The 22,378-nt window shown below is 42.9% G+C and overlaps 2 protein-coding genes across 2 annotated transcripts in view; both read right to left on the bottom strand.

The window, feature by feature from the left end:
- The window catches only part of KDM1A (lysine demethylase 1A), a 29,281-nt gene extending 26,022 nt beyond the window's left edge, over window positions 1-3,259 (bottom strand). The window contains exons 1-2 of the mRNA XM_081334258.1: window positions 2,882-3,259; window positions 865-1,030 (exon numbers count right to left, since the gene is read on the bottom strand). Coding sequence (XP_081190384.1) covers window positions 865-1,030; window positions 2,882-3,217 — 502 coding nt within the window. The 5' untranslated portion in view covers window positions 3,218-3,259. The remainder of the gene's footprint in view (window positions 1-864; window positions 1,031-2,881) is intronic.
- A 1,209-nt stretch (window positions 3,260-4,468) lies between these two features.
- Window positions 4,469-17,890, bottom strand: ZMPSTE24 (zinc metallopeptidase STE24). The gene is made up of 10 exons (XM_081334269.1): window positions 17,675-17,890; window positions 15,845-15,991; window positions 14,860-14,946; window positions 12,794-12,910; window positions 11,253-11,405; window positions 10,467-10,608; window positions 7,999-8,186; window positions 7,275-7,379; window positions 5,911-6,054; window positions 4,469-5,354 (listed from the first exon to the last, which is right to left on the bottom strand). The coding sequence occupies exons 1-10, from the start codon at window positions 17,795-17,797 to the stop codon at window positions 5,130-5,132; spliced, it is 1,431 nt and encodes a 476-aa protein (XP_081190395.1). The 5' UTR covers window positions 17,798-17,890; the 3' UTR covers window positions 4,469-5,129.
- Window positions 17,891-22,378: the final 4,488 nt, after the last annotated feature.

Below are 22,378 nucleotides of genomic sequence, written 5' to 3'. Positions count from 1 at the left end.
CAATTGGCAATTGAGCAAATTAAGACTGAAAGTTAGAAAATATATAATTAGAAATGCTACCAAGCCATGTCTTCTCCACAAATAATATAGTCAAGAAACACAAAACTAATCTTTAACCTATTTACACAACTCCAAATACACTTAAACTGGCTTGTTATCTAATCTTATAAAGTTCATTCAATACTCCAAATAGATATATTTCAACAATTCAATAATGACTAAACTTGGATCTACTCAATTGTCTAAAACCAAACTGTGGTATCTACTAAATTATGCCTTCTCGTTTGATGCCGTCCTCTTAATTGAAACAATGGGTTTAGGACTTCAACTGCAGGAAAGACTGCCAGTTAGCAACCATGCGCCAGGCCAGGTTCACTGTGTTTTTTTAAAAAAACCAGATGTTAACTCTTTTTCCTTAAGGCATGACACAATGTCAACACTATACTGTACATGTAGTTGGACCTTAGAAGAACTAGATGCTAGAAACTTGCCTAGCATGCAGGGTGACTCTTTCTCTGAAACAGAAACGTCTGATGATTATTGAATAAAGTGCAGAGGAAAAAAACACACCATAAGCGGTTCTCACAAAAAAAATTAACTTGTTTTAAAACGATGTCCAACAATTCTACCTTGCTAAGTAATTAAAATATGAAAATGTGCAGTACTTAAAAGATGTAACTGACTATATTTAAAGAGAAAAAGGAAATTGGTTGAAATAACTTTTTTTCTTTGCTCCACAGCAAAGCCTATGGCGAACTCAAGGATGAGGGTGTGTGCCTGTCTGTGCTGTCTTGGAAAAAAAAATACAGATATCTCAGGAGTAAAATAATTGTGGCCTTGCTGGATGGGGGACCTTCCACTCACCAGATGGCTCTTCCGGCTCACTTTCATTCTCTTCTTCAGGAGGGGGAGGGGGAGGGGGAGGGGGTAGCTTCTTCTCTTTTTCTGCTTTAGCATTTCTTTCCTCTTCAGAGTAATACTCATCTTCAGAAAGGTTAGCCAGGCTCTCATCCATTTCTCTGTATTCCACCTGTAATTGGGAGTTGGCCAGAAAAAATGTTGACCAATCAGGTAAATTGCAGCAGGAGAGGTGATTAATACAAAAAAACACTGAATGCAAAATTGTATTGAATAAAACGAACAAGCTTAAAGATGCAATACATCATAGACAGAGCACAGAATTATACTCATAAGATGATCAATCCACACTTGGTCGTTACAGATTCCATTATTTCGTGATTTGATTACAAATTCAAAACTGTTAAGTACCAGTGCTTTTTGATATAGAATTTGATTTTATTCTACAATGATATGCAAATTCAATATGCTATACAATCCTGAAATATTTATTCAAAACAATGTTCAACCACAGAGTTTAATTTTAGGGCTAGCAGTTAATATTGTATAATATACACATCCACTCCCCTCTCATATCATGCAGTGTCATACTCTCACACATATTCTATCACACATTCACAACTAAGTTTTGCCCTCAAACCTAGCACAGAGGAAATCTGGTCAGATATCATAAAAGATATAGCACAAGATATCAAAAGAATATGGAATTACATTTCTCAGAACTATTTCAGTAATTTTGCAAATAAGATTACTCTTCCTAGGAAGAAGAGAAGAATTCTAGAAGCTCCCAAGTTTTCCCCCCCTATCCAAATAGTAACATTCTGTAAGACATTTTGCAAATGGCAAAAAAACGGAACATGGGAAGAACAACTGTATCATGACTCCACCCATAAACCGATTAAATTAGAGAACTAAACTAAAAAACCTATTCCGCTGTCTACCTCTTTAAGCGCTTGGGATATTAAAGGATTTTAGAATGGGTATATAGCAGGCCAGCCCCGCCCCCCCCCCCCACCTCCCAAAAAAGGCAGGGATGACTCTGGGGAATGCAAAACAATTTTAATGATTGAGCAAACATAAAAATTTGCTTTCAGTGAAACGTGCTTTATATATAGTCCTTTGAAAAGTTAAACTACAAAACAGTCTTTCAAAACCATATAAGCTTTTTAACACTAAGCTTACGACATCAAGCTTTACTAATGCTACATAAGCTTTCAATAATGTCAACACTAAGAAAATAAAACCAATTTACTGCTAAGCTTGTAAGCCGCCCTGAGTCTTCGGAGAAGGGTGGGATATAAATGTAATAAAAATAAATAAAAATAAATAAATCTCTGTCTAGGAGGGGAATGCCACTTTTATTTAAAGCTCTTGTCTTGGACTGAGCGGTTTATAAAAATACAGCAGGAGGAAAATATCTGCAGACTTAAAGGCAGAGGCTAACCAAGTCCTATGCCTAACAAGATGAAATGCCGTTCTCCCTCCCAGTTTGCCCTCACCAACACCCCTGCAATGCAGGCCTGCCCGAAAGGTCACGTCGAAGGTCACCCAAGGACCACCGCTCCATCCTAATTTTATATTTCGACCCGGGGAGAGAGGTTTCCAAGGGTCGGGGGCAACTCTAATGCCGCTTGGGGGGTGTATGAAAGCCCTAATAAGCAGGCATATACATAGAATGAAGGCTACTGCTAAGCTTGTAAGCCGCCCTGAGTCTTCGGAGAAGGGCGGGATATAAATGGAATTAAAATAAAAATAAAAATAAAAAAACTCCCAGGAAAAGGGGCTTGGCGAGCAGGTCGACCTTGGGGCCACCATCACCTCCGCCGCTTCCCTCAGGAAAGCCCAGGGCAGGGGTAAGGCAACCTCGGCTCTTTGACCACTCGTGGACTTCAACTCCCAGAATTCCTGAGTCAGCTACGCTGACTCAGGAATTCTGGGAGTTGAAGTCCACGAGTGGTCAAAGAGCCGAGGTTGCCTTACCCCTGGCCCAGCGGGAGATCCTGAACCCGGCGCAGCAACCCACCTTAGCCCGTTTCCGGCGGCTGGTCCTGCGGCCTTCGGGGGTCTCGGCGATGCCGGTCGTTTCGGAGCCCACGGCGGGACCGGGGCCGGCGGGAGGCGGCTCGGATAAAGCCCCGGGCGGCGAGGCGCGCGGCGGTTCCTTCTTGCGAGGCGTGCGCTCCGAGGCGCCGCCGGCCTCCGCCGCTGTGGCGGCGGCCCCCAAAGAAGCGGAGAGAGCCGGGGGCGGCGGAGGCGGCGGGGGCGCCGGCGCTTCGGAAGCGCCATCGCTCCCTGCGCCGCTCCCGCCGCCGCTTACCGGGGCCTCCGCGGCGGCCACTTTCTTGCTCGACGACAGCATCGCCTCAGCCAGAGGGACAAAGGCAACTCCGCTCCGAGGAGGCCGGGCGCGCCGGAAGCTCCTCCCTCCCCCCCCCCCCGCGGCGCGGGCTACGTCACCATCCTTCTAGCCCCGCCCGAAGCCGGTTCCTCTGGGTCTGGGAGAGACGGTCGAGGAAGCGAGTGTTTTGTCCCTTCGCGCGCGCCGTAGTCTCCGTCCCAGGTAAATGCGGCGCGTGCGAGAAGCCGGAGGGTTTATTTAGCACAGTGACTTGCTGAAGGTGCGCGGACTTCAACTCCCAGAATTCCTCAGCCAGCCTGCATGTCTGAAAACCGCCAAGGTTGAGGAACGCTGGTATAGTGCCTGTGTAGCAAAGGGACGACTGTGAACCCAGAGACGGCACACGATATACGTCTCAAACATTTTTTTTGTTAAGAAATATTATTTTCTGGATTGGTTCGTTTTAAAGATTACGTTAAAGGTAAAGGTTCCCCCGCACATGCGTGCTAGTCGTTTCCGACTCTAGGGGCCGGTGCTCATCTCCGTTTCAAAGCCGAAGAGCCAGCATTTGTCCGAGGATGTCTCCGTGGTCCTGTGGCCGGCATGACTAGACGCCAAAGGCGCATGGAACGCTGTTACCTTCCCACCGTAGTGGTCCCTATTTTTCTACTTGCATTTTTTTTACGTGCTTTCGAACTGCTAGGTTGGCAGAAGCTGGGACGAGTAACAGGCGCTCACTCTGCTACGCGGCACTCGGGATTCGAGCCGCCAAACTGCCGACCTTCTGATCGACTAGCTCAACGTCCTAACCCACTGAGCCACCGCGTCCCTCAAAGATTATGTTAGGATAGATTAATTTCAGATTTGTTTTCCCCTGGGGAAAAACAGCAACGCTGTATGGAAATACAATAATAGTCCTGAATGGGTGGCACCCACTCACTCCTTATAGTAAAAGGTTTTTTTTTTCACAAACTTGGCTTCAATATTCTAATATTAAACTTTTGCCTGCCCGCTTTTCCCTCAACAGATGCATTACGAAAGCCTCCAAACAGGAAAAAACCTCTCCTGTCTTAAGAGGTTTTCTTGGAAACAGATACAATAGGGAGGCTGGAACTTTAATCTGGAATGTGTCAACTTCCCATTCTTATACTGAAAGTCGAAAAGACAGACAATAGAAACCAAGGGGGTGTCTGTAGGTATGCCAACACCTTATACGATATTTGGGGGGGAATTGCAGTTATTTCCTACCAGGAAAAATTAGGGAGAGGAGACAAGGTAAACCAAATTCCAAACCATTGTAACAGTAATATATGTAGGACACATAACTATGGTATATATCATCTGTAATTTATTTTCTGTTTCCCCTATTTGGGGAAAGAGGTGTTTTCATCACACCTGTAATTTCATTGCAGATAAGAACTTGAACCGTGAAAGAAAGCTCCACTGTTCCTATCCAGATAGCAATTGGGTTTAGAAATGTCAAATCCCAGTGGTTCAAAAATTACTTTTCAGGTCCTTTTCCTCCACCCACCTCTGCCACAGATGAGGTAAGAATTTCCATACTGTGTAAGAACATCTGGACAAAGTGCTTAAAAGGTACAAAAGTCACAAAGCTTTCACAGATTCAAGCACGGACACATTGGTTGTGACAAATTATTTTTCCTTTCAAGCATGGCTTTTGTGATTAAGCTAAATGTTACACATTACATTTCTCCCTCAGCTCCTGATTACAATTCATTTGTTAGTCAGAGACAGGACTTTGGGGAGGTTGTTTCAATTCAAGTGAACAGCGCATAGAGCTATGCAGGATGCTGTGTTTAGGAATGAAATGGGTATACTGTATATACTTCTTTTTTTAAAAAAAACAAAAAACCTGGAAACTTGATTTGGAGAGACTAGGTTTCTCCTCTGGGCCTCCTCAATTCTTTCCCCCTCAGTCCTGTTTAGATTCCTTTAGAGCTTGAAGTCTTTCTAACAGTGGAGGGTGAGAATAATGCCACATTGAAAATAACCAGTCTGAAACGGGGAATCCCAGGTTATCTTTGTTCAACTTGATCAACGCAGAATACAAATCTTTTGCCTTTCCGAGTTTCTTGGCAAATGCATCAGCTTGAAATTCAAATCGCCGACTTAATACAGTCAAGCAAAAGGAAAGCACCTGTAGTGGGAAAACAAGAGGATGACACAGGATGAGATTTCAGAATGAGTTTAACAGTCTTTCAAAACCACTTCTCCAAATCTCATCAAACCTTCCAAAGACTAAAAAGGAGGAGAAAATAGGCCACATTTGGGATTAATTCTTAAGTTTAGATACAGTATTTGCAGAAAGGAACTAGCTCTCTTTCCTTCTTGTCAGGCCCCAGATTCCACCCTCCAAAACAATATTACAAAGAGTGAAAGAAGTCACTTGCTTATGAGTTAATGAATTGGAAAATGGAAGATGGAAGGGTTTTGGGAAACCTCAGAAAACAACCTCTGGGAGACGGGTGAGAAGGATGTCCTGGAAAAACATTTCTGGAAAGACCAAAGGTCTGGATGGAGAACTAGGAACAGAAAAGTCGTCTCCTTTCATGGGAGGATGCCAGGATCCAACCCATTTAGACAAACTGTAACAGTAATTTAGGAACCAAACTTTCCACATGGAACCCAGGTAACTTTTCCAGGAAAGCAGCTCTTATCAGTTGAGTAAAGCGCCAACCAAAACTGAAGTTTACCTCATTGTAAGGTGAGAAAATAAACTGAAAAATGATCAGCAAGCCTATCAGGGTAGGCTGGGTTTCGTAGAATCCAAAGGCGGCAAAAAGCTCCTTTCGACCAATCAACACCGCAAATAAGAAGAAACATAAGAAGGAGTTCATCTGAGAGAAAACAAGACACAGGGTGTTAGGAATTGTTAACTACCGTAAATGTTACACTAAAAATGATCTATAATAAATCAGTTGGGCATTCAGAAGGAAAAAGTAGCACATTGCAGCTGACGTGCTTGGTCTTGGCAAGTTGAGTACACAAAGTTATGAAGATACATTGAACAAGTGATTATTAATAGCTAATCTGTCATTTTTATCTCCTCATGTCAAGGTTGGATATCACATGCTGGGTAACGCAAGAGGGAAGTGGGTGTTTCATCCTTTACATCAGGGGTAGGCAACCTTGGCTCTTTTATGACTTGTGTACTTCAACTCCCAGAATTCCTGAGCCAGCATGGCTCAGCTTGGAAACCTCTCCCTTTCCCCTCAGCTTGGCTGGCTCAGGAATTCTGGGAGTTGAAGTACACAAGTCATAAAAGAGCCAAGGTTGCCTACCCCTGCTTTATATACTGCCTGCACGGCTATACTCCTAGACCAGAGGTGTCAAACTGCCTGCCCGTGGACCAGTTGCATCATATGGAGACCACGTCCACCCCAGCTCCGGCAATGTGAAAATAGCCGTGATACGTTGGAACATGTCACGTGACATGGCGAGTTTGACACCCGTGTCCTAGAGCATCTGGTTGGCTACCATTAGCATTGAATGCTGGACCAGAGAAGTATTTGGCCTGGTCTACCACAGCTTTTTTTGAGTCTCCAAAGACTGGAACCTCTCCTATTAGAAGGGCCATGGACACTTCCATGGGTAAAGATATACCATTTTATAGAATATGGAAGCATTCCCAAACTCTAGAGGGACTTTTTCAATTTTGTTTGGCTATGTACTTCACTCAGAGACAGCAATCTTTCAGGCCGTTCTATTGCAATCATTTCTATATAACAACCCAAGGAAGATTAAAACATAAAACGGAAATTACAAACAATAAATAAAAGCAACCTTTCTCCAGCTCTGATCCAGTCCACTGCTGCCTACACCTATCCAGGCTTGCTCTTATAACTTTAAAAAAAGGCTAAAGATTCAGATTTCCTATGTAATGTCTCATTTAGTCTGTGTTATGAACGTTGCCCAAAGCTTTTATATGTCCTCATTCCGTTTTTTTCAATTATACAACAGAGACAGAAGAAAGCAGAAAGCGAGCAGAAAGATGGAACCACTTTATTTTCTGAGTAAACGGTAACAGTAGATAGGTGCCTAATTATTTCTTACATACCTGGCTGATGACAATATTTTTAATGGTGTGGCCAAGTTTCCAGTGTCCCAACTCATGACCCAGCACAGCCAAAACTTCTTCATTTTTGCAACCTTGCTTCTTACTCTAGACATGTGGAGAAAAATATAAATTCATTTCTTTAACTTGCGGGCATGCACACAGAAACACGAATGGATAGGACACAATGTTCTTGTTTGGATTACCAGGTTTGGATTACCAGGAGGGCAAGACCTAAGATCAGTGGTGGGATTCAGCCAGTTCACACCAGTTCGGCAGAACCGGTAGCTAATTTTTTGTCACCCAGGCCCAGAATGGACTTCTGGAAGCGGCATCTACACGGAGAACCAGTTGTTCACATATTTGAATCACACCACTGCCTAAGATGCTCGTAGCTCCTTTAAAAATGGGCCAAATAATTGCTTTTTTTAGAAGTGGAAGTTGAAATGAACAGGTCTATAGAACTCTGTTGGATTAGCTATTTTATACACTTCCCCAAACCCAGGCCAAAATTGTCACTACACACATACACAAGTAATAAACCACATTGAAATGTGTTTCTTGGCAACTCATTATCACTTTAATTTTAATAACCAAAGATTCAGTAGGCATGCTGGTATTCCTATAATTCCTGCTTGGGATTTCCTTTTAGGCAACCCATCTTTGTTATTTGGAAACTTTGGATCAGGTCTGTCAATAATGATAACATAAACAAATCAGGGCTCACTTTGGTTTTAGCCTTTGACTCGGGTCCTCCATCATTTTCTCCAGCTGCTTCCGTGTCCACACCAGGCTCTTCAGAGTGCTCTTTGTTGAGGGCAGAATAATCTTCCAGGAGAGTGTCAAACAACACAATACGTTTGTTCTTGAAGAAACCATAGAAATAGGCATTGCTATGGGAAGAACGTTTGGAGCCTGGGGAGAAAGAGGAGGACAAAATTCAGTCACATTTATTTATTTATTCGTTTTTATATACCGCCCTTCTCCCGAGGGACTCGGGGCGGTGTACAGAGTAAGGTAGGTATACAGATGAACAATAGTAAAAAACAATAGTAAAAAACAACTGAGACCCCAAGAACTATCAGGCCAGGCCGGACTGCTGGAACAGGTAAGTTTTTAAGTCGCGCCGGAAGGTGCGGAGGTCGGGGGCCATCCGGATTTCGGTAGGCAAGCAGTTCCAGAGGGTTGGCGCACCCACTGAGAATGCCCTCCCCCTGGGGGCCACCAGCCGACATTCCTTGAGCGGTGGCACCCTGAGGAGGCCCTCTCTGTGGGAGCGCACAGGACGGAGGGGTGTTGACGTTGGCAGAAGGTGCTCCCGTAGGTAGTCCGGACCCATGCCATGCAGGGCTTTGTATGTCATTGTTAGCACCTTGAATTTCACTCGGAAGGCAACCGGAAGCCAGTGCAGCTCACAGAGGAGAGGTGTGATATGGGAGTATCGGGAGGCCCCCAAAAGTGTCCGTGCAGCTGCACTCTGCTTTACTTTAGTATACCCACCCACTAGATTTTATGAGGGAGAGGTCTTATGTGTATTTGGCCTTCAGCATCAGCCTCCTGTTAAGAGACCAGTAAGCTTGCTTGGGTATGAAACTGTTCACTTGTTCCAGCTGCACGCAGCTGGTGACCAAACCACATGGACTATAGTGCAATTGGAAATGCCCAAATCAAGTTTAGCATCCAGCATAGCTTTAAGGTTGAGTGCTAAACGGAAGTTATTTCAAACTGTGTAGCTGCAGCGAATGGTTTCCATGAAGCATAGAGCAAAGTGGCACAGGCAGAATAGGGTATAAATATCATACCTGTCTTCCCTTGTGGGACTCTGTGAGACCATCCAACTAGATCCTGAGCAGGATCAAACTGCTTAACCTGCGGAAGGAGGTGGCACCGTGTGCTAGCAAACTTTGATGGTGACTGTGGACCATTCTTTCTATACTAACAGACTGGAGGACCATCTTGGCAACATTGCAAACCTGCAATATGACTGTGAGGTTTCAAGCACTTAAGGCAACACTTCTCACTCTGGATGACCTCCAGATAAGCAGAATTTCCCAGCATTCTCAGTAGCAGTCATGCACGTCTAGAGGGCATCCAGACTGGAGGAAGCTAGGTTAGGATCTAAAGGTCCAGGCTACATAGCACCAGTTAAAGGACTGAGATTTATTGCAGGTACTTGTAACATTGGCTTATATTGCCAATGTTGAAGTTCTCTGAACATGACTGCTTGTCAGGGTTGAATTGCTAAGATGCTTGCTAACCTCTGAAGGGGGGAGGAGGGGGAGTCTGGGAAAGAAACGGGAGTGTCAAGAAGCTGTCCATGGACTGTGGGAACCAAGGTCATCCAAAGCAGGTGTCCGACAGAGAAGTGGACCGTTCCCATAGCAAACAGAAACAATGTGATTGGGCAACATGAACACGTGCTGGAGGGGTTATGAAAAGCTATTGGTAACTAATCAGAACTTCACATGGGAAACTTAGAATTGATTTTACTTCGTCAGTGCCAGGATGTATATTCAATAAAAATTTAACTCTTACAGCACCTCAAGGCCATAGAGTTTCTTTAATGTTGGATTTGCCAGCCGGAAAGTTGACACTGCTTGATTATTCTTATAATCACTAAATTTGGACAATTCAAGATGTTGAATCAATTCCCCACTTTATCATATGCTCAGCTGCAAAGTAATGGGCTAAGATCCCAGGGAACACCACCTGGAGGAATTCATGTTCTTTCCTCTGTCTGCAACAGGTTTCCATGGTCAGCAAGCTAAGGCTGCCTCCCCAACAGCATAATTTCAGAAAAACCAGCGTAGTTTGGCAATAGAAGTAGTCCTTGACTTACGACCACGAGTCCAAAAATTCCATTGCTAAGCAAGGCAATTGCCAAGTGAGTTTTGCCCCACTTTACAATCTTTCTTGCCACAGCTGTTAAGTGAATCACTATAGTTGTTAAAGATAGTAACGCCACTGTTAAGAGAATCTGACTTCCCCATTGGCTTTCCTTATCAGAAGGCGGCAAAAGGGGATCACATGACCCCAGGACACTGCAACTGTTGTAAGTACATGCCAGTTGCCAAGTGAATTTTGATGCCACGATCCCCGTTTCAGTGCAGTTGTAACTTTGAGCAGTCACTAAATGAATGGTTGTAAGTGAAGGACTTTCTTCAAAATCAAAACCTGAGCCCTCTATTCTCATACCTTCCACAACATAAACTTTGGTGAGCGGGAAGTCTATATCCTTTGCCATTGTCTCAATCTCCCGCTTGAGTTCTCCTTCAGGCAGTGGAATGAATTTGTCAAACAACGGAGCAATATAGTCAGCATAAATTGTGACAAGAACCTGGAATGGAGCAAAATGATAACGATACTGTTGTTCACTTACAAAATCCAGCTTGCACTCTTACAGGGCAAGTTGGAAAGTAATTATCAGTGAAGTCAGAATTATTTTTATTTGATCTTATGGATGCTGAACTAGGAAAAAAAACACGGGGGACAAAGTTTGTATATAATAACTGAGGTAAGAGTATTATATGCACAAAGGTGGGAGAAACATCAGTAGCAGAGGACTGGATTATAAAAATGATGGGAGCTCATAGAAATAGCGAAGCTGACCCGTTTTGGTCCGGGAAAAAACAATTAAGACTGTTTTAAAAAGTGGAAGTCTCATAATGGAGTTTTTACTGAAAGAAGGAAAGACTGAATTGATGATTTAGGAGGGAGAAGAAAGAGTAAAACGGCCCTTACGAAATATACAAGGGGGAAGTCAAAATTCTACGTTTTCTTTCTTTTCCACTTTCCACTTTCTTCCTATCACTTATCCCTTTCTCATTTTTCTTTTCATTTTTTTAAATTTCTATCATAAATTCAATTTTTTTTTTAAAAAAAGGAAAATCACTATCAGCAAAGGGATAAAGAGCAAAACCTTAATAGCCGAGACGATTTTTCAATAATTCTAAACGAAACATCCAGATGCTGTGAACTCACCAAGGAAACAACTAAAGTGAAAAGCCAGGCATAGATGAAGAAATAATCTCCACCTATTTTGATGATGTAAAGTAGGAGCGAGGTCACCGGCAGGAGAATACACTGTGTCACGATGAACTTCTTGATGGCATCTTTAAAAAAGAATCCCAGGGTCTATTAAAGAGAAGCATACATAATAAGCAGGGGAAATCTGAAATGGACTCCATAAATTCGACAAGTTTTACGTTGCGTGCATCTTAGTTACACTTCAGAATTGTCTGACCGTTTTGCCAAAACTGCTAAAATAAACAGAACATTAAAAACATCCCTTGCCCAAGTATGACAAAGCAGCACGTCCAAAATCCCCAGACATAAAAAGTTTACTCAAGATGGCACTGAAAGAGAATGTGCTTAGACATGCTACCAGGAAATAGCTAAAGTAAAACAGAAAATAAAAGATATGGGAAACTCCCTAAAACATCTGCAAAGGAACTAGGGCTCCCTAAAAGAACACAGGCAAAGTACACTAGATGTCTTGATTGTTCTCTGTGAAGCTCATATTTCAGCAATTAATCATGGCAATGCAATCATTTTCATTGTTGCCTTCTGGGAGGAAGCTTTGTGGTATCTGAAGCAGAACAACTAGATTCTGTACTACAACAGCGCAGTTCCATATAGTATCAACCTTGTTAACCCTTCAAGACTTTTTTCCAAATAGACTGTGATGAACAGAAGTTTTGGTGTCATTTTTAGCATTTTTGGTGATGCTGCTGTTATTTTATTATTATTGCAATTCTTGGGGTGGTGACATTGTTAACAGAATAGAAATAGAATAGAATAGGAGCTGAAAGGGACCTTGGAGGTCTTCTAGTCCAGCCCCCTGCTGAAACAGGAGAACCTATACCATCTTGGACAGGTGATTGTCTAGTCTCTTCTTAAAAATTTCCAGTGATAAGAGTGCCCACGATTTCTGGTGGCAAGCTGTTCCACTGGTTGATTCTCCTCACTGTCAGGAAGTTTCTCCTTAATTCTAGCTTGCTTCTCTCCTTGATCAGTTTCCAACCAGTTTCTCGTCCTTCCCTCTGGTGCTTTGGTGAACAACCTGGCCCCCTCTGCCCTGTGGCAGCCCCTCAGATACTGGAACACTGCTATCATGTCTCCCCTCGGTGGCGTTCCTTCTTTCAAGAGTGGGGCATTGGAATTTCATTTTAATGTGTGCTGCAGCGTATACAGGTAAATGACACTAAAGGTTGTCTTATTATTGTTACAGGCAGGGAGAGCTCTTGCCTGTTAATGAATGTAGGATAGCAATTCCTCAAGTTTAGCTGGACTATAGTTTTCCTCAGCCACTAGGCAGCATGGTTAGTCATGGGTATTTGTTATTAAATTTTTCCATAGCTGATTTCAATCAATTGACCCATGACAGTTTACAGCATGAAACATCCGCAATAAGGACCAATAGAAGATGGGTAGGAGAACTCAAACAAGTGCAGCATCCACAGTAAGATATTACATTCCAAAACATTGAGAAGACATCAGAGAAGGTAGAAATGATGTAATACCTGCTGATTGAAACCATGCTTTTCCTCAATGACAAAAGTATTATAGAGGCTCCAGGGCAGACCTGTGACTGCACTGAAAAGTGTAGCAAGCAGTAGGAACACCAACGACTGGACAATCTGCGCATCAGAATAATGAAGAGGAGAATTGTTAGATAAATATTATTCTTAGCTACATAATAGGGTCAGACTGAGACTTAGTCCTACTTGCAAAGTCTCCCTACAATATGTTACACCTTTGCTCCGCGAGCTGCATTGGCTGCCGGTTGCCCTCCGGGTGAGATTCAAGGTGCTGGTAATGACCTACAAAGCCCTACATGGCATGGGTCCGGATTACCTACGGCAGCACCTGCGGCCGGCGTCAACTTCCCTCCGTCCAGTGCGCTCCCACAGAGAGGGCCTCCTCAGGGTGCCTCCAATCAGAGAATGTCGACTGGTGGCCCCCAGGGGGAGGGCGTTCTCTGTGGGCGTGCCAGACCTGTGGAACCGCTTGCCGGTTGAGCTCCGGATTGCCCCCGACCTTCGCTCCTTCCGGCGGGATCTAAAAACCTATTTATTTGAGCAAGCCGGCCTGGTCTGATGGGTTTGGGGTTGGGTTTTAATATGGTTTTAACTATTGTATATATCGGGCATAAATCATTTAATTGTTTTTAACTTTTGTACTTTGTTTTTTAATGTTTATTGCCCTGTACACCGCCCTGAGTCCTTCGGGAGAAGGGCGGTATAAAAATTTAATAAATATAAATATAAACGGGATATCAATTAGTTACAACTATTTTGATTTTAATGATTTAGCCTAAATATGATCAAGTCTGAATTGCAGCCTATAATTCCTATGCACTTTACAGTTTTGCTTAGGGCTTCTGGCAAATCCCTGAAATTACATGCTGGTGCAAACAGTTTGAAGTTCCTTCTGCCACTGAAAGCAGTTAATCAAGTTTCTCAACTTTGGCAAATTTAAATTAAGGTTAGGTTTAAATAAAAGTTAATCCTGGCAACTTTACGTTGTATGGACTTCAATTCCCAGAATTCATCACCCATGCTGGCTAAGGAATTCTGGAAGTCCACGCAGCTTAAAGTTGCCAAGGTTGAGGAAAAAATGAGTTTAAAAACCATGAGTAGATCTGTAGATTACAAACAAACCAGGACTCCCAGTTGGGTTCTCTCCCGGAGAGCCAGTATAAATCATGGCTAATGACCAGTTTGTTTGGAAAAACAAAACAAAGTATTTGATACATTTATAGCACTAGCCAAACTACAAAGCTGTCACATTTATTTAAGTCAATGCCACTGAACTGAGTTGCCCAGCTTGCATGATCAAGCAACAGGCACTAGCCAAGAAAAGCTATTATGAAAAATATCAGATGGAAATCAGCAAAATCTATAAATCCAGGAAAGGAGCATTCTGGAAAACTTGTATTTTCCATTCTCCCCTCTTAATTTTACCAACCTGGCGTACTCAGTCTTCCAAACAGGAAATCGTTTGTCATGTTCTGGATGAATGCAACAGTTAACTTGCAATCTGGATGATTAATGGTTGTAAACCAGAGAATGGTCAGATGGACATTTTGCTGGGGTGGCACAGAACCTTCTGTTCCCAGAACAAGAAATCTGACACCTTCTTAGTTGTTACTGAGATTTTCTACAATCACAGCAATGAAGCAAAATTCAAATGTATCTTCCTCCTTTTTAACTGCTTGATCACTGCACCAAAACAACATGAACTGCTCTATAATCATGATACACAACCATTTGTTTAGTGACTGTTCAGTTAAAGTCAACAGGGAAAGCTGGATTCACTTAACGGCCATTCACAGGTTTCTGACCCTGTTTTCAGCTTTCTTAGAGGAATGTCTGAATACTGTCCCCCCCTAGATACTAACTAGCTAGAGAGATTTTAAATGTGAATATTATTCTGCCTTCTAAACCAGATACTTCTTTGGTTTGATCTAGCACACCTTTTCTTACATACCCAAAATTTAAACAGAAATTCTTAAGGGACTACCTGGCGCTTGATCGAACATGATTAGGTTAGTATTCAGCTGACTCAAGCAAACCAATACACTTACTTCATATTCAGGTCCAAAACCAGCACGATTTGAAATGTCTCCAGATACAGACCAAAGGAAAGGAATTCCTCCACAAAGAAGGATTACCTGTAAGAACAAAAACATGATTTTATGGAAGAAGCTAACATGGTACAATCTTTTTTAAGTGTGGGATTCCAGAAATCAAGAGAGGTCCAGATTTAAAACTGTATTTAACTGTAAACCTTGCTGGGTGTCAATCAACTAACAGCCAGAGCTAACGTGAGCCCAAAGCTCATTCATGTATCAGCAAATACTGTAATTTAATGCTGCAGCTTAATCACCTGAGCACTACTTTCACGGAAAATTTCTTCCATTCTCTAAAACATTGGAAAAAAGAGGGACATGGAAATTCTGAGCTAAAGCTCAATTGTATGCAGGTCGCAGAGAAAAATGGAGCATAGACAAAATGCTGCATAAGACAGATGACAGGGAATGCAAGTGCATTAATTAATCCTGCAAACTGTATTCATGGCTAGTTTTTGCTCTACTATCTACTGCAGGGGTTGGCAACTTTACAAATCGTGGACTTCAACTTCCAGAATTCCTGAGCCAGCTGACTCAGGAATTCTGGGAGTTGAAGTCCACAGGTAATAAAGTTGCCATAGTTGGTCCACCCCTGATCTACTGGGTCTTCCGCTACTATTGTCCTTGAAAGGGGCAAACTTCAGGAAATGTTAGCAGACAGAAGAAAAGCCACCCTCAATTCTGCCTGAAGGAAATCTATTTGGGTTTCTTTGTAGCATTTGCTTCCAGCCCAAGATCCCTTTTATTCAATATTCTATGAAGAAAAAAAACCCTATGGATTTCTACATTCTATCACAGAAAATGTCCTTCTGGCATTTTTATTCAATTACTTTGTCAATATTCTGATGTAAGCATGCAAATATACTCACAAATTTACATTTTAGAATACATTCCAGCTCGCTCAAAATACACAAAACCAAAGGAGAAGCAAGATACCTACCGTGCCCTCTAACTCTGAGTACAGTCCTGACCAAAAGCTGAATGCACTTTTATCTAATTGGTAAAGACGGGATTTTTCAAATGTTTCCGAGTCCATGATTGGTCCTAGTTCCAGTGGGACATGGGTGGTTGTCTTGTAGACAGTCCTCTGAAATATTTAAAAATAAGCAGTAATTTAGCTTGCATTTTTAAGGATATTTTCATGTGCCACTGGAAGTTCAATGTCCAACAGTGCAAGGATTGTTACAATATACAACGATAGTTAAAAGACACCATGATTACAAAAACACTCGTGTGAGACTAGGAAATACATCTCTAAATCAATGAATCCAAGTTCTATGAATTATATTGCTGGGTGAAGAAAGAATCTTCCTTAGTTTACCCGACAGCTGTTACTGAATAGATATGATCAGTTCTTTTAAGGTTTAGGGCCAAAACCACTCGGAAAAACTAATCAAAGTTTGTTTCTGAGGCTATGTGGCAAAATAAGCCCTGCTCTATGGTAATATTCCAATGTCAAACATTCCAAAGATATAACAGATTGGCTTATTAATAGATTGACTCTACCAGTTAAGAGGTCCTTCTAAGTACCCTAGGGAAGGGTGTGTAATTTTCATATGATATTGGCCTTAATACCAGTTCTGAAGATAAACGCCGTGTTAAGACTTTGAGGCACGCAAGTGTTTTGATGTACTTCAAGCTAAGACACAGCAATTCTGCTGGGGGGAGAGAACCAGGGGCATTTTAGAACCAGTATTATATAGGTGGCACCTCAGGAAACAGGCTTTATAATCTATCAAATATCGCATTTCGTTAATTACATAGGTTTTGAAAATATAGGACACCACTGCGCACTGGACTTCCAACTCCTTCCTTCCTAGCCTCTATGAAAGCGGAAATCTGAAAACACCCCTTGGGAGAAGACAAGTTGAAGGGCAGCTTAGCAATGACCACAGCCTTAATGCAAATGAAGCCACTTTTAAGGAAGAGTCTGTCCTCCAGCGTCCCAAAGGTGCTTTTTTTTCAAAGGCAACCGGATTTCCTTTGTTTTGCCTTGAAGACGTCTCGCTTCTCATCCAGGAAGCTACTTCCGCTCTGACTGAATGGCCAATCGCAACTCAGTCAGAACCGAAGAAGCTTCTTGGATGAGAAGCGAGACGTCTTCAAGCAAAAAACAAAGGAAGTCCAGCTGCCTCTTCCAAAAGCACCTTGGGGACAACCACGACCTGCCCGACTGAGAATCTCCGTAGACCCCTGTCCGAAAGCGGCTTAGGCGGGTGTAATTCACACGGCGTGCTCCTTCCTAGGCGTGCACGGACTGCAAGCCTTCCGGCCAAAGCCAAGCAAGCCTCTGCCCAACCCGCGTGGTCGTGCGCCAAGCGTGGCTTCTGTCTATCTGAGCTCGCGTGGCACAGGACTGTAACGTGGATCTCCTGCCGACCCGTTACGTCAGGGGTCTTCAAACCTGGCCCTTTTATGACTTGTGGACTTCAACTCCCAGAATTCCTCAGCCAGCATGCCTGGCTGAGGAATTCTGGGAGTTGAAGTCCACAAGTCATAAAAGGGCCAAGTTTGAAGAGCCCTGCGTTACGTCCAAAGGAGGGCAGAAGTAACGAGACCCGCGGCCGTCTGCGGAGGCTTCGGGAGAGCTGAGCCCGCCGGCTAGAAACCAAGCCTTCCGTCCCCCGATCGAGTCCCCAGAGGCAGGCGGCAGCCCCGGAGGGAAGCACCGCTCGGCGCAGCACAAGGAGGCGGGGATGACCCGGCTCGTCGCGGCCCTAAACTTGACGGGGCTGCTCTCTCGGCTTGGGCGGGAAGAGAAGGGTCTGACCTGCCGCCAGGCAAGCAGGGCCTCCCACAGGTAGACGGCCCAGGAGAAGAGCAGCACGGAGCCGAAAATCCGGTTCTCCACGGGGCTCTCGGCCCAAATATCGCCCAGCTGCGCCGACGCCATGCCCGGCCTCGACGCCCCGCTCTCCCACAGAGCCTCCCGCCAGCACGCCTGGTCCTTCTCAGCCGGCTTCCGGCGGCAGTGACACTAAGCGAGCAAACCCCGGAAGGAGTTCCGCCCGAAGAACTTCCGGGGCAAAGCGCCTTCCTTACGTCGCGGTACTTCCGGTTCTCAGAGTCGGCCCTGTGCGGGTCAAGGAGGAGTGAGGGGAGGGGGAAAAGAAAGATGTATATTTTTTTTCCCGTGGCATTTTGGATGTTTGTAGTCTGCCGTTTGTAAAACATTTTTTTAAAAAAAACATCTTCAAGTCAGTGTTTCGGAAGTGTCTGTGGCTGACCCAAGGTCACCCAGTTGGCCTCATGCCTAAGGCAGATCTGGAATTCACAGTCTTTCAGCCTGGTGCTTTAACCACTACACCAAGGGTAGGCAACCTTGGCTCTTTTATGACTCCTGGACTTCAACTCCCAGAATTCCTGAGCCAGCATGGCTGGCTCAGGAATTCTGGGAGTTGAAGTCCAGGAGTCATAAAAGAGCCAAGGTTGCCTACCCCTGCACTACACCAAACTGGTTCTTTACCAAAACCTAACAACTGTAAGATGTGCAGATTTCCACTCCCAGAATTCCCCAAACAGCAATAGACGGTTCGAAGTTATGACGGCGCTGAATAAGAGAAACTTGCAACAGATTCTTGTAGTTGTGGAGGGGGTGTGTGTCACAACATTCCCGGTCACGTGACCGCGATTGGCATCTAGGTGATAATTATGACATTGCAGCATTCCACAGTCACAAGAGTCCATCATTTGCAACCTTTACTGCTGGCTTCCAACAAAGTCAGCGGGGAAGTCAGCAGATGGTTGCAAATAGTGATGGATCATTTATTTATTTTATTTATTTATTAAATTTTTATAGCGCCCTTCTCCCGAAGGATTCAGGGCAGTGTACAGGGCAATAAATATTAAAATACGATAATACAAAAGTTAAAAACATTAAATAATTATGCCCGATATAATACATTAGTTAAAATCCATGTTAAAACCCCAAACCCATCAGACCAGGCTGGCTTGTTCAAATAAATAAGTTTTTAGATCACGTCGGAAGGAACGAAGGTCGGGGGCCATCCGGAGCTCAACCGGTAAGCGGTTCCACAGGTCTGGCGCGCCCACAGAGAACGCCCTCCCCCTGGGGGCCACCAGTCGACATTCTCTGACCGGTGGCACCCTGAGGAGGCCCTCTCTGTGGGAGCGCACTGGACGGAGGGAGGTTGACGCCGGCAGCAGGTGTTGCTATAGGTAATCCGGACCCATGCCATGTAGGGCTTTATAGGTCATCACCAGCACCTTGAATCTCACCCGGAGGGCAACTGGAAGCCAATGCAGCTCACGCAGCAGAGGTGTAACATGGGAGTATCGGGAGACCCCCAACACAACTCGCGCGCCTGCATTCTGCACCAGTTGAGTAACTGCTGGTCACTCATTGCATGGGATTAAATTAACAATAGCAACTAGAAACTGTCCCAATTGCTGTCATCAGAGCAAGGGTGTGACAACACACATTACAATCATATTACCTAGTAATAGTTGCCAGTTCCAATTACCCTTATTAAGTGAGGACTACCTATATTAAGTTCACGACAGTCTTGAAACTTAACGGTTTCAACCTGCCAAGGTTCTGGGGTTTTGAGAGGGTGGATTATCTGGGTAGATGTATTTAAAAAAAAAACTTGGAAGATTGCTAACCTCCTAAGAACTCTGAGTAGCTTTCATAATTATAAAAGGAAATAGCAGAGCAAAAAAAAGCCTCAATAGTTTACAAGCTACCAAGAGTTATTCTTGGTGTGGTAGAAGTATAATAAATAATTTCCAGACCAGAAAATCTAGCTGCTGTTATTTTGAGCCACATTTCCTCCGCTACTTTACAGCACAGGAGTTTGCTATTTTTGCATCTTGCCTTCTACCCCAATCTCACTTCCTCTTGGGGAAAGCCTTGGCTTTAACTGCAGAAAGATAGAGCAGAGTCCCTGACCATCACCTTTTTTTCCCACCTGACATTTTCAGTCCACATGTGAAGTGGGGAACCTTCAAGAAAATGGAAGTATTTCTTACTTTCATATTTCTAAATTATATTTAAGCCCAAACAGGATGTGCATGAACAGAAGGGAGGTGTTGAATGGGATCTGGTTCATCCTATCCAGACAGAGGTTATTTATTCATCAGGATATGTTTCCACTGAAATCAGCATATTTATCCTGAACAAAATTATGACAAACTTGGTAGTACTGAACAGAATGATAAGAGGCACAATTCACAACCTCAAAGCCTCTGGAGAATATCTGCGTGGGGGCAGGGGGGGAGATAGCATAAAAAAACCCACCATTCAGTATATTCAGCAATTGCTTAACTCATGCCATGGAAAACAATGTAACTCTATTCACTTAATACAAAACTCATCATAATGATTCTGTGTGTGACCAGCCATACGTTAAATAAATAAATTGCATCATGTATACGACCGAATCAGATATTGTATGTAGTTCACTTGGTTCATGTGAACTATTCTGATTTTGATGTACGGCTTTGTGAGTTGCGCAGTTATTTTAAACCATTGAACAAATCATTTCAGAGTTGTCATGCAAAGTGCAAATGAAAAGGTTCAAATTATCTTATTTCATACTGGTGGGGCAATACTGGAAGAAGAATAGTTTGCCTACCATAGAAGAATGGGTGTTTAAAGTATCGAATCTTGCAGAAATGTCTAAGATTTCTGCTTATTTGAAGGATCATTCACAAGAAAGATATATTTCAGTCTGGAGGAGATGGATAGATTATATTCAGAATAAATATGGGACTAAAAAGTTCCATTTAGCTTATGAGTAGATTTTAGAGGGATATTGTTATTAATTTTAGTGTTAGTACTTTGTATGTATCTATGTTAAAGGGGAGTTAAAGCACATTATGAATTTGGTTAATTTTATATCATGGATAATTTTTAGTTAGAATATGATTATTATATCTATAACCCTGTATTTAGCTCTGGGAAGCGGGGGGGGGGAAGGGGGCTGGTTTGGGGTGGGTGGGTTTTGGGGATATGTATTGTAATTTTTTTTTGTAAAACTCTTTAATAAAAAAAGAAAAAAATGATAGAAAAAAATTATCTTATTTCAGACACATTATGTGGAAGCCTCTAACGCTGAGAAAGATGGAAGGAAAAAAACGACTGGCAGCAAGGGAGGAATTCAGCTACAGTGCCAATGGGGGCACTGTTGGAAATGCTGAAGGACCAGGCTAGATACAGATCGTCACAGAGAAAATCTATATTCGGGGTCTTCAAACTTTTAAGACTTATGGACTTCAATTCCCAGAATTCCTCAGCTGGCCCTGGCTGGCTCAGGAATTCTGGGAGTTGAAGTCCACAAGCCTTAAAGTTGCCAAGTTTAAAGACCCCTGATCTATATGTGTGAGGGCACTTAATCATTTCATAAATACATCACAAAGTTTACCCTTTGAAATATCCCCCAAAGAAAAACTATAGCTAAAACAATTGACTCAATTAAAATGGTTTACTTTTTTAAAGTCGGGGAGTACCAATTTATTTGGAAATGTAGGAACAAGGCAATTTTTGATATGGACAAAAATTCCCTAATGATCCAGGATCTCCTGTACCTCAGTGATTTTCTATTTGTTTTTAAAACTAAGGTTCTTTTAAGAGTTTTTCAGTATCACCATTTAAAGACTGTTCTACTTTGACAATGAGAGGCATCATGCACTTTTACTACTACATCAACTATAAAATTTCAGGATTTTTGCATCAGAGGAAAGGGGCACTGTTTCCTTGAGTATTAAAAGAGATTAAAGTAGAAAGCAAGAGTCATAGTTAAGTATGAAGCTGTGAAAAGTATCTTCAGTTCAATGGAGCTTGAGGGATGGACAACAATTAAGGTGATAACGGACATATTTTGCCATAGAATATCCTTCTTCCAACCTTGGCACATCAGTATGAAAATATATACCAAATAAGCCACAAGCATAGAACCATTTTTATAAGTCAAAGCAGCAAGTTTAAGGAAACAAGACCAAGAGAAAATAATTACTGGCCTACTTATTTTGCTAGTCCAGTTGCTGGTAACTATTATCTTAGTTGGTATCTTGAATTGTGTTGTGAATGACTGGCATAGGGATTTTAATATTTTAAAGTAAAAGTGGTCAGCCCACTGTCTCATCAGCTCTATAGAATCAAAGCACCACAAAATGACATTCCCAGTGGCACTTCTGGGCAGTAGTTTTTCATAAGGGGTGGGGGCAAAATGATCAAAAGATCATTTTTCAGTCTTATGACCTATAATTTGGTAGAGAGGAGTATTTCGTAAAAGAAAAGTATTATGTACAAACATTAAGTAAAATATCATTTTTAAAGCAAATAGGTAAAGGTAAAGGTTCTCCTGCATATGCGTGCTAGTCGTTTCCAACTATAGGGGCCAGTGCTCATCTCCATTTCAAAGCCGAAGAGCCAGCGCTTGTCTGAGGATGTCTCGGTGGTCATGTGGCCGGCATGACTAGACGCCAAAGGCGCACGGAACCTTCCCACCGT

This window comes from Vipera berus (genome assembly GCF_964194415.1).
Source record: "Vipera berus genome assembly, chromosome: 9".
Taxonomy (NCBI): domain Eukaryota; kingdom Metazoa; phylum Chordata; class Lepidosauria; order Squamata; family Viperidae; genus Vipera; species Vipera berus.
This window is presented reverse-complemented; position numbering and strand designations above follow the sequence as displayed.

Excerpts from the sequence above, each read along its gene's own strand:
- ZMPSTE24 (XM_081334269.1), bottom strand. The coding sequence starts at position 17,797 with ATGGCGTCGGCGCAGCTGGGCGATATTTGGGCCGAGAGCCCCGTGGAG. Across the intron at positions 12,911-14,859 it reads GTTTTGGACCTGAATATGAA|ATTGTCCAGTCGTTGGTGTT; the intron begins GTAAGTGTATTG and ends TCTGATGCGCAG. Across the intron at positions 11,406-12,793 it reads AGCATGGTTTCAATCAGCAG|ACCCTGGGATTCTTTTTTAA; the intron begins GTATTACATCAT and ends TCTCTTTAATAG.